Consider the following 12,555-nt stretch of genomic DNA (forward strand, 5'->3'; position numbering starts at 1 on the left):
AATTATGTATTCTATATTCAACCTTGAGATTTGTCTTGTTGCAGGCAGCCACAAAACAAAGAAACACAATAGAACCCTTTAAAAACCCACACAACAAAGACTATCAAACACCTGGTGTGAAAAACATGAACAAATCATACAAACAACAAAAAAGTAAACAATAATAAAATTACAGGCTGCAATTGGTTGCAGTTCAGAAGAAGTAGATCTAGAAGAGTACCTAGTAGTTTTGTGAGCTGTCTGCAACAGTTGGTCACTGGCACCGTCTTGCATGAACTTTGAACTTTGAACTATCTACAGGCACTTTATGATTCTAATTCTCATTCATCATTTCTTTGCTGCAAATTTCTATGTTTCACTTGAGACACAGTAGATTTAAAATGAAATTTACCACAAACTATAAGCTCTGGAGACACAAGAACCTGCAAAAGTTGTAAACTGGAGCAAAAAAAAAATCCGCTGAAGGAACTCAGAAGGTCAAGCAACACCTTTGCGCAGGGTGGCTGGGTGGAAGGAGTTGATGATGTTTTGGGTCAAAATTCAGTTCTGATGCAGGCTGTCAACCCAAAACATGAAAAATTCTTTTATACCTTCCCCCAACAAATGCAGCTTGACCTGCTGAGCTCCTTTAACAATTGTATAAGTGCTGCAAGAATGCCTCACTCAAGGAACAATGCTGAAACTGTTGTGAAAATGAAACAAGCTGCAGGTGCTGAAAATCTGAAATAAAATCCAAAATGCTAGATACATTCAGCAGGTGAGGAAGCACCTGTGCAGAGACAAACCGCCAATGTTTCAGGTCTGATCATGTGTAACACTGATAGTGTAACACTGTTACAGCACCAGCAATCCGCAGTCACTCCTGCCACCGTCCGTAAGGAGTTAGTACACTCTCCCCACGACCACCTGACTTTCCTCGCGCATCTCACAGACGTATAGGTTAGTAGATTAATTGTTTGTATGGGTATAATTGGGAAGTGTGGGCTCGTTTTTATCAGTTGTATCTTCAAATAAAACGTGGCACAAATGCACTGTAGGGATTGCTGAACGTGGAGTAATAGGTATTAATGTATATCAATGCATGGGTTTCTAGCCCTTGTATCAACCCTTCACACCCCCCACCCTTACACACACACACACACACACACACACACACACACGCGGGCACACACATAAATGCGTGCACACACACACATTCACATACAAATGCACACGCATGCACACACACAAACACACGTGCACACGCTCATACACACACACACACACACACACACACACACACACACGTAGTACAAGGTGGTTTGGAACAGTTGTTAATTCTTGTCTCCTGTTTTAACAGCCTGGTTTTCCCCACGGCCAGACTAGGAGCAGATGGGCAGTTCAGTGATTTTCTGGATGGCATTGGTCCGGCTCAGCTGGTGGGACGGCAGACTTTGGCCGCCCCTTCCATGGGTGAGTTGCCAACCCATGACTTCATTACCTCATTCCATTCTGCTAACCGTACAGCTTCTGCTCTTGCTCAGAAGGCTGCCACTGAAATCCGGCCATCCCAGAAACGAGCACCGATTATCCCATAATCCTTGGACATGTCGTGAGCCTGTGGCAAGATTGTGTAAGAGGTAGGGATGCTGCTCACGGCCCCAGTGACGGGGGTTCAATCCCAGCCCGGCACAGTGTGCAGTGTATATCTTCTCCTGTCACTGCACAGGCTTCCTCTGGGTGCATCGAGTCAAGTTTATTGCCATTTTACTATATACATGCGTGTAATGTATATTACTATGCAATGTGTTTAGAAATGAGATGTTTCTCCAAACCAGGGTGTAAGGTAGTACACATTACACACGATAACTTATGAAGGTAAGGATAAAATCTACAGATGAACCACACACAAACAACAAACTGAAGTGCGTTCACCACCGCGGATTGCTGGTGCTGAACGTGTGGAACCTGTTGCCACATGCAGCTGTGGAGGCCACATCGTTGGGTGTATTTAAAGCAGAGGTTGATAGGCTCTCGATTGGACATGGCATCAAAGGTTATTGGGAGAAGGCCAGGAACCGGAGTTGAGGAGGAAAAAAAAGGATCAGCCATGATTGAATGGTGGAGCAGACTAGATGGGCTAAATGGCCTAATTCTGCTCCTATGTCTTATGGTCTTAGCATTAAATATTGTAAGGTACGGAACAGGTTAAGCAGTGACACTTTGAATGCAATGTGGCCCATATTTCAGAAGCCCAATTGCCTGGGGGAGGAAATTGTTTCCCATCCTGACCGTTCTTAGTCTCCTGCCTGATGGTAGAATGTCAAAGAGGACTCTGGATGGATGGGTGGGATCCTTAATAATACTAAGGGCCCTGTGTATGCAACGCTCCTGATAAATGTCCATGGTGGATGTTAGGGAGACCCCTAAAATCCTCTCAGCTGTTCTCACCATCCTTTGTAGGGACTTCTGGTCCGATACTGCACTACCCCCGTACTAGATGGAGATGCAGCTTTTCAGGATGCTCTCAGTGGTTCCCCTGTATCCACGTCACAAAGGTTATTCAGCCATTGTAAGTTACCCCTTGGCACAAGTAAAGAAGCAAGCAGAATTTGATCGGGACGAGAGAGGATAATTACAGGGTTAGGAGGAAACGAGGCTGATGGGATTGCTTCACTGGGAACACACACAAAATGCTGAGGGAACTCAGCAGGCCAGGGAGCATCTCTGGAAAAGAGTAAACAGTCAATGTTTTGGGCAAAGGCTCTTCATCGGGACTGAGCAAAAAAAAATGACAAGCTAGCGCAAGAAAGTAAGGGGAGGGAAGGAAGACATATGAGGTGGTAAGTGATAGGTGAAACCGGGAGAGAGGGAGGGGTGAAGTAAAGAGCTGGGAAGCTGATAGGAGAAAGAGATAAAGGGCGGGAGAAGGGGGAATCTGATAGGAGAGGGTAGAAGACCATGGAAGAAAGGGAAGGGGGAGGAGCTCCAGAGGCAGGTGATGGGCAGGTAAGGAGATAAGATGAGAGAGGGAAATGGGAATGGGAGTGGTGAAGAGGAGGGGGGGCAAGTTCGAGGTATCAATGTTCATGCCATCAGGTTGGAGGCTACCCAGACGGAATACAAGGCGTTGCTCCTCCAACCTGAGTACGACCTCATCGCGGCAGTAGAGGAGGCCATGGATTGGGAATGGAAAGTGGAAGTGAAGTGGGTGGCCACTGGGAGATCCTGCTTTTTCGAGTGTATGAAGTGTAGGCGCTCGGTGAGGCGGTCTCCCAATCTATGTTGGGTCACATCAGTATACAGGAGGCTACACTGGGAGCACCGAACACGGTAAATGACCCTAACAGACTCACAAGTGAAGTGTCACCTCACCTGGAAGGACTACTTGGGGCCCTGAATGATAGTGAAGGAGGAGGTGTAGGGGCAGGTGCAGCACTTGTTCCATTTGCAAGGATACATAGCAGAAGGGAGATCATTGGGGAGGGACGAATGAACAAGGGAGTCGCGTAGGGAGCGATCCCTACAGAAGGTGGAAAGTGGGGAGGAGAGAAAGATGTTTTTGGTGGTGGGATCCCTCCTGGTACTTACCTTTGCTAGTAGAATCAGTCCTTCCAGGTGAGGCAGCACGTTACCTGTGAGTCTGCTGGGGTCATCTTCTGTATCTGGTGCTCCTGATGTGGCCTTCTGTTTGCAACGAGATCCAATGTAAATTGTGAGACCACTTCATTGAGCACCTACGCTCCATCCGCCAGAAAAAGCGGGGTCTCTCGGTGGCCACCTATTTCAATTCTACTTTCCCATTCCCATTCCAACATGCCTGCCCATGGTCTCTTCTACTGCCACGGTGAGGCCACACTCGGGCTGGAGGAGCAACACCTTAAGGGTAGCCTCCAACCTGATGGCATGAACATCAATTTCTCAAACTTCAAGTAAGTGCCCCCCCTTCTCCATTCCTATTCCCATTTCCCTCTCTCACCTCATCTCCTTACCTGCCCATCACCTCCCTCTGGTGTTCCTCCTCCTTCCCTTTCTTCCATAGTCTGTCCTCTTCTATCGGATATCCTCTTCTCCAGCCCTGTATCCCTTTCACCAATCCACTTCCCAGCTTTTTACTTCACCCCTCTCCCTCGCCTGGTTTCACCTCTCACCCTCTACCTTGTACTTCTTCCTCCCTTCCTCCCACCTTCTCACTCTGACTGTCATCTTGTGCCCCAGCCTTGATGAAGGGTCTCGGCCCGAAATGCCAACCGTTTATTTCTTTCCATGGACGCTGCCTGGCCTGCTGAGTTCCTCCAGCACTTTGTGTGTGTTGTTTAGATTCCCAGCGTCTGCAGATTCTCTCATCTTTACTCCAGTCAGAGCTCACATAGACCCAGTGGGAGGCTGAAGTTGGATGAGGTGATTTTCTGATTCTCACAGGGGACTCTGAAGCGGAGCATAGGAGCACAAGAATGCCCAGAGGTAGGAACGGACAGATGGAAGTTGGAGCCAGGCTACAGGAGGAACAGTGGGGCATGGAGTAGGGAGGGAGCCGCCCAGGACATCAGTCTGGACGGATCTGGCTTCTGTAGCTCAAGAGGGAAGGCTGGCTGAGAGCAGACAAGGATGTGCACCTGGATAGTTGAGGCTAATAAGATACAAAGTACACTTACTGTCGATGTGTGTATGCAGTATGCAACCCTGACTTTCATCCTCCCACAGACAGACATGAAACAGAGAAAACCCTGGAACCAGTTAAAGAAAAACATCAAATACTCCCCCCCACTCATAAAAAAACGAATCGTGCAAACAGCAAGAAAAGAAATCGAGTGAGACTCACAGAATATAAAATACAAAATCAGAAGTGTCCAGGCATATTCAGTTCAGCTCAGAGTTCATTATCTGCAGGTTGCCCCAATTCAAAATCACCCAAAATAGCAACAACAAGAAACCAGAAACACATCATAACGTGAGCCACAGAGCCCAATCCCACAAACTGCATCGATTAAATCCTGCCCTTGACCTGGGACCCCAGCACCATCCTCCGACAGCATTGAGGGTGAGAGAGACCGTTCAAACACAGGGACCTTCCTTCAGGAGATGAGAGTGAGAGGGAGAGAGAGAGAGAGCCCATCACACATGGACACCATCCTCCGGCAGCTTCGAGGGTGAGAGAGACCATTCGAACACAGAGACCCTCTTTCGGGAGCAGAGAGTGAGAGGGAGGAGAGACAGACCGTCACACATAGACACCTTCCTCTGGCAGCAGCGAGAGGCCAGTAGACAGCACTGAACACCCGCTCGCCCTCCACACGTGCCTCAATGATCTTCAGTCTTCCCCTGGGCTTTACTTGGTGAGATCTGCGAGAAATGGAGTTGATCATGGGCTCGTGGCTCATCTCCAGGCTTCCTGGGCTCGTGGCCACACACTTTGCTCGAAGCCGCACTGAGCCCCCTTGGGGACAGCAAATCGCCAGATCGCTCCATCACACCGCCAAAATGTAGATCGTAGGCTCCAACAGTACCAGAACCACATTTGAAAGAAAAAGATGACGTAAAAGAAATGAAAGTAGATTTGTGACCCATCTGGAGCATGTCGCCCTTGGTCACTTTATTTGCTGGTGCCATCTTCTTCCGGAAAATAAGCTTCTGTTCTTAACTCCAACGTGTGTGCAGTTTATATTGAAGCATCCGAGAGAGTCATAAACTCATGGGATCGTACAGTACAGAAACCAATGCTTTACTCCCCCTCTTACCCCATCTGTTACTTACTTTTATACACACATTCTTTCTCTCACTCTCCTTTTTCTCCCTCTGTCCCTCTGAATATACCTCTTGCCCATCCTCTGGGTCCCCTCCCACCCTGCCTTTCTTCCCGGACCTCCTGTATCCATGATCCTCTCATATCCCTTTTGCCAATCACCTGTCCAGCTCTTGGCTCCATCCCTCCCCCTCCTGTCTTCTCCTATCATTTTGGATCTTCCCCTCCCCCTCCCACTTTCAAATCCCTTACTCACTCTTCCTTCATTTAGTCCTGACGAAGGGTCTCGGCCTGAAATGTCGACTGTCCCTCTTCCTAGAGATGCTGCCTGGCCTGCTGCGTTCACCAGCAACTTTGATGTGTGTTGCTTTACTCCACCAAGTCCATGCAGACCTACTCTAATCCCATCTGTCTGCATTAGACGCTCATCTATTTAACTGCTTGTCTAACATAGTCATAGTACCTCATCAGGGAATGAGTTCCAGATATCCACCATTCTCTGTGCAAAAACACTTTATCCACAAATTCCCTTTAAAACTCCTTTAACCTCTGCCTACTTCTATCTGATTTCATAACCACAGGGAAAAGATTTTTACCATCTACCTTATCCATCCATCTATCCCTCTCATAATCTTATATATTTCCATCAGATCACCCCTCAGCCTTCTTCACAACCCAACCTGTCCACTCTCCCCCCTCAGCCATAGTCCTTCAGTTCCCAATGAACCTCCACCACACTCTCCCCATCTTAATCACATGCGAATCAGAACTGCACACAACATTCCCAGTGCCATCTTACCAACATTTCATGAAGTTGCAATGTAACATCATAACTCTTTAATTCTATGCCTGACTTAGGCCTTCTTCATTTGCCTTGAACCCCAAGATCTCTCTATTCATTAATATTCCTTAGCTCCCTTCTCTTTACAATACACGTCTTTCAGTTATTTCACTCACTAAAATGTATAACTTTGCACTAGTTGGGATTGAACTCTATCTGCCTACAGTCCACCCAGCACTTTCTATCTGAGCTATAGTCCACTATAGCCTGAGACAACTGTCCTTGCTATCCAAAACCACCTATTTTTATGTCAGCTGCAAACCATTCATGAATTCCTTCTGGCGTTTCCATTCTTGCTTTCCAGTCCTGAAGAAGAGTCTTGGCCTGGAGCACCCATGTTTATTCCTTTCCACAGGTCTGCCTGACCTGCTAAAGTCCTCCAGCACTTTGTGCATGTTGCTAATTATTTCTGCTGTGGTCATTAACATACATCACTGATCTTGTGCTCACAGACTTCTGTCCTTCCACCACCAGCACCTGTCTCTCATCACAAAACCAATTAACCAGCTCACCACAGTATCCTTGTGCCTTAACCTTTTGGACCAGCCTTTCATGTGGGATCTTGTCAACTACCTGACTGTATTCAATGTAGACAATGCCTCACTCTGCCTTCATTAACCTTCTTTGTTACCTCTCCAAGAATTCAATGAAATTAGTGAGGCATGATTTTCCCTCCCCTAACCCTAATCAGTCACTGCCTTTCTGAATGTACGTACATCCTATCCCTTAGGATTTCTTCCAATAATTTCCCTGCCACGGATATAAGGTTTACTGGCTTGCAAGCCTGGCTTGTCGCAGCTGCCTGTCTGATGTAAAACAAGAACATTAGCTATCTCCAGCCTCTGGCAGTCACCTGTAGCTATCAAAGATGCAGGAAAGTCTCTGACAGCACCCTAGCTTCCTCATTTCCTTGTTTCTCATGGCTTCCTGCGATAGATTCCATGGGGTCCTGGGGACTTATCAACTGTAATGAGGTCTATGATATCTACACCTCCTCCTTCTTAATACTGACCAGCTCCAGGTTATCCACTGTAGCCCTTCCTGAACCCAGTATCTCCCACATGCCTCTCCTTGGTGAGTTGTATTCATTTAGCACCTTGACCACTACCTGTCTCTGCACTGAGATTTACACTTTGATTCTTACCAAGCAAAGGCTGTTAGGATTGTGAAGCATTGTGAATGTGCTGGTTTATCCTCGCTCTCCCATCCTCACTTTCTGAGTACTTATTCAGCTGCAGCTTCCGTTGCAGGTGATGAATGAATCTGATCCCACCAGCCTCACAGATAGTATACCCTAGATCACAGTAATTCATTGCTAAAGAACATTTCCTGTGATTTCAACACTTTTAAAACCACTTGTCCTTTGTTTAAGCACTCTCCTGCCAGTTTTCTCCTTGTTCACTCTGTCTGAATGCTTGCTGGATCTGTGGATGAGGTGAATAATCCAACCTTTCCATTTCACCGTGAACCTGTTAAGTGTGGAAGTTATCAACACAAGAGATGCTGAAATCCAGAGCAACACACATAAAATGATGGAAGAACTCAGCAGGTCAGGCAGCTACTATGGAAGTGAATAAACACAAGACATTCTGCAGATGCTGGCAATCTAGAGCAACACACACGAAATGTTACAGGAACTCTACAAGTCAGACTGCGTCTATAGAGAAGAGTAAACTGTCGAAGTGCAGAGGTTTGCAGGGAGAGAGGAGAAAGTTTAAGACTGCGGCAGTAATCAAGGTCAATATCATCAATTAGCACGTTTCTGCTATCACACAATCGATTCATCAGGGATATCAGAACATAGAATGCAGGACATCCCAGCATATCACAGGCCCTTCAGCCCAAAATGTCCTGCCAGCCTTTTAATCTCCTCTAAGATCAACTCCTCCTTCCCCCCGGTCCTCCATTTTTCTAGTGTTTGAATGGTGCCACAACAACAACCTCTCACTCAATTGCAGCAAACCTAAAGAGCTGATTGTCAGCTGCAGGTGAAGAAACCGGTAGTACATGTGCTATTCCTCATTAGGGGATCAGAAGAGGAGGGGGATACTAACTTTAAATTCCTTGGCGTTATCATATCAGAGAATTCTGTCCTGGGACCAGCCCATAAATGCCATTGCAAAAAAGCATGACAGCACCTCTGCTTTCATAGAGGTCCACGCAGGTTTGGCACATCATCGAAAACATTGACAAACTTCTATAGATGCAGAGTGGAAAGTTCTGGTTGCATAACAGAAACAACAATGCCCTAGAATGGAAAAAGCCTGCAAAAAGTGGTGTATACAGCCCAATCCATCACAGTCAAAGCCCTCCCCACCATTGAGCACACCTACAAGGAGGGCTGCCGCAACAAAACAGCATCCATTATCAAAGACCCTCGCTTTCTGGCCGTCTTCTCGCTGCTGACATCAGGAAGGAGGAACAGGAGCCTTAGATCCCACACCAGCAGCTTCAGGAACAGTTATTACCCCTCAACCATCAGGCTCCTGAACCAGTGTGGATAACCCCAACTCTGAACTGCTTCAACAACCTATGAACTCACTTTCAAGGACTCTACAACTCAAATTCTCCGTGTAATTTATTTATTTATTTGTTGTATTGACACAGTTTGTCTTCTTTTGCACCTTGGTTGTTTGTCAGTCTCTGTTAATGTGTTGTTTTCCCTTGATTTTATTGGATTTCTCTGTTCTACTGTGAATGCCTGCAAGAAAATGAGCCTCATGGTGACATATACAGTATGTACTTTAATAATAAATTTATTTTGAAGTTGTGTATAGAACATACAATATTACAGCACAGTACAGGTCCTTCAGCCCACAAGGTTGTGCCAATGTTTTAGAAACATACAAACATGGAAAATGTACAGCACAATACAGGCCTCTCGGCCCACAAAGCTGTGATGAACATGTCCTTACCTTAGAAATCACCTAGGGTTACCCATAGCCCTCTATTTTTCTGAGCTCCATGTACCTGTCCAGGAGTCTCTGAGAAGACCCTGTCGTTTCCACCTCCACCACTGTCGCCGGCAACCCATTCCACACACTCACCACCCTCTGCGTAAAAAACTTACCCCTGACACCTCCCCTGGTACCTACTTCCAAGCACCTTAAAACTGTGCCCTCTCGTGCTAGCCATTACAGCCCTGGGAAAAAGCCTCTGACTATCCACACAATCAATGCCTCTCATCATCTTATACACCTCTGTCAGGTCACCTCTCATCCTCTGTCGCTCCAAGGAGAAAAGGCCAAGTTCACTCAACCTATTCTCATAAGGCATGCTCCCCAATCCAGGCAATATCCTTGTAAATACCCTCTGGACACTTTCTATGGTTTCCACATCCTTCCTATAGTGAGACGACCAGAACTGAGCACAATACTCCAAGTGGGGTCTGACCAGGGTCCTATATAGCTGCAACATTACCTCTCGGCTCCTAAACTCAATCCCACGATTGATGAAGGCCAATGCACCATATGCCTTCTTAACCACAGAGTCAACCTGTGCAGCTGCTTTGAGTGTCCAATGGACTTGGACCCCAAGATCCCTCGGATCCTCCACACTGTCAAGAGTCTCACCATTAGTACTATATTCTGTCATCATATTTGACCTACCAAAATGAACCACCTCACACTTACCTGGGTTGAACTCCATCTGCCACTTCTCAGCCCAGTTTTGCATCCTATCAATGTCCAGCTGTAACCTCTGACAGCCCTCCACACAATCCACAACACCCCCAACCTTTGTGTCATCAGCAAATTTACTAATCCATCCCTCCACCTCCTCATCCAGGTCATTTATAAAAATCACGAAGAGTAAGGGTCCCAGAACAGATCCCTGAGGCACACCACTGGCGACCGACCTCCATGCAGATTATGACCTGTCTACAACCACCCATTGCCTTCTGTGGGCAAGCCAGTTCTGGATCCACAAAGCAATGTCCCCTTGGATCCCATGCCTCTTTACTTTCTCAATAAGCCTTGCACAGGGTACCTTATCAAATGCCTTGCTGAAATCCATATACACTACATCTACTGCTCTTCCTTCATCAATGTGTTTAGTCACATCCTCAAAAAATTCAATCAGGCTAGTAAGGCACGACCTGCCTTTGACAAAGCCATGCTGACTATTCCTAATCATATTATACCTCTCCAAATGTTCATAAATCCTGCCTCTCAGGATCTTCTCCATCAACTTACCAACCACTGAAGTAAGACTCACTGGTCTATAATTTCCTGGGCTATCTCTACTCCCTTTCCTGAATAATGGAGCAACATCCACAGCCCACCAATCCTCTGGAACCTCTCCCATCCCCATTAATGATGCAAAGATCATTGCCAGAGGCTCAGAAAGCTCCTCCCTCGCTTCCCACGGTAGCCTGGGGTACATCTCATCCAGTCCCGGTGACTTATCCAACTTGATGCTTTCCAAATGCTCCAGCGCATCCTCTTTCTTAATATCTACATGCTCAAGCTTTTCAGTCCACTGTAAGTCATCCCTACAATCGTCAAGATCCTTTTCCGTAGTGAATACTGAAGCAAAGTACCCCTTAAGTACCTCTGCTATCTCCTCCAGTTCCATACACACTTTATATTAGGGACTTTTAAGAAACTCATATATGGGCACATAAGAGAGTGGAGCGATGAGTAGGAGTGAAGGGTTGGAGTCGGTGAAGAGGTCAGTTTAACGCTGTATGCTAAAGGGCCTGTCCTATGCTGTCGGCTCTGTGTTCTAGCGTAGAGGAGAGGTGGCGGGTGGGATCTAATAAAGGACGTGGCATTTTTGCTGATAGTTCTGAGAACTTTAACAAGCTGATATGAAATGGTTGAGACCACTGATTGACTGTATCACCTTGCCACAGGTGATATCCACATTGGTATGGCTGATCGGAGTGGGCAGCTTGAGGTGGAAATCATCCAAGCCCGAGGACTGACTCCGAAACCTGGCACGAAAGCTCTGCCAGGTAGGTGCCTGCAAGGCTCAGACTTTACCAGCTTCTCTCACTGGTCAGTGCTATGTTGCTGAGTCCTGTCGGGGGAGCAGAGGTTAGTGTGTGTTATATCTTTCACTCGGAAGTGGTAAAAGTTAAGCACATTAACCTGTTTTCTGACACTGGTGAGCCAAACTCTGCAGATCAATCACTGGTAGCAATGTTGATGTAATTGTCCAAAAAAGAACACAATTGCTTGTGTCATCTGCAGCCTTTTGCAGTAACACTTGCAGCAGCAAGCTCAGAGTTTACACAGAACCTTTGTCTTCATATTCTTATTGGATGCATTGAATCCCAGTGGGACAACCCACATCCCACCCATCCTAATCATAGAATTTCATTGGCCAACGCTCCTTTCCATTCACTCCCAGTGTACAGTATCCAGGGAATTAAACTTCCCATTCACTACCATCGTTCAACTGATGTTAATTAAATTCTAGTCCATTCACTCCCATTGTGTAGAATCCAATGGATTAAACCATTTACCATTCAATATAATTCCACGGGATTACAAACAAATCAGTCTGCCGTGATATGAAATCCCATTGGATCAAATTTCATTTGTATTCATCACACTAATGCAATACCATTTTTTCCATTTATTCATGTCTCTTAATTATCATGAATTTCATATACAAAGCTGCAGGTGATGAGTGTGTACAGCTGTAATCTTTGCACAAATGATTGTTTTTCTTTAAAATTTTATCACTTAATGTATTTTGCATTCTACTCTATCCAAAGGTTGCATCTTAATAGATGCTCCTGCATTTAAAGGTTGCAGGAGCTTTTGGAAAGCATCAAGTTGGATAAGTCACCGGGACCGTACGAGATGTACCCCAGGCTACTGTGGGGGTGCGAGGGAGGAGATTGCTGAGCCTCTGGCGATGATCTTTGCATCATCAATGGGGACGGGTGAGGTTCTGGAGGATTGGAGGGTTGTGGATGTTGTTCCCTTATTCAAGAAAGGGAGTGGAGACAGCCCAGGAAATTATAGACCAGTGAGTCTTA

At 46.2% G+C, this 12,555-nt stretch overlaps 1 protein-coding gene across 1 annotated transcript in view; it reads left to right on the top strand.

Moving 5' to 3' along the window:
- The window catches only part of rims3 (regulating synaptic membrane exocytosis 3), a 148,769-nt gene that overhangs the window by 116,751 nt on the left and 19,463 nt on the right, over positions 1-12,555 (top strand). The window contains exons 3-4 of the mRNA XM_072247088.1: positions 1,340-1,452; positions 11,419-11,520. Of these exons, the coding sequence (XP_072103189.1) occupies positions 1,340-1,452; positions 11,419-11,520 (215 nt within the window). The remainder of the gene's footprint in view (positions 1-1,339; positions 1,453-11,418; positions 11,521-12,555) is intronic.

The sequence above is a fragment of the Mobula birostris genome, chromosome 30, assembly GCF_030028105.1.
Source record: "Mobula birostris isolate sMobBir1 chromosome 30, sMobBir1.hap1, whole genome shotgun sequence".
Taxonomy (NCBI): domain Eukaryota; kingdom Metazoa; phylum Chordata; class Chondrichthyes; order Myliobatiformes; family Myliobatidae; genus Mobula; species Mobula birostris.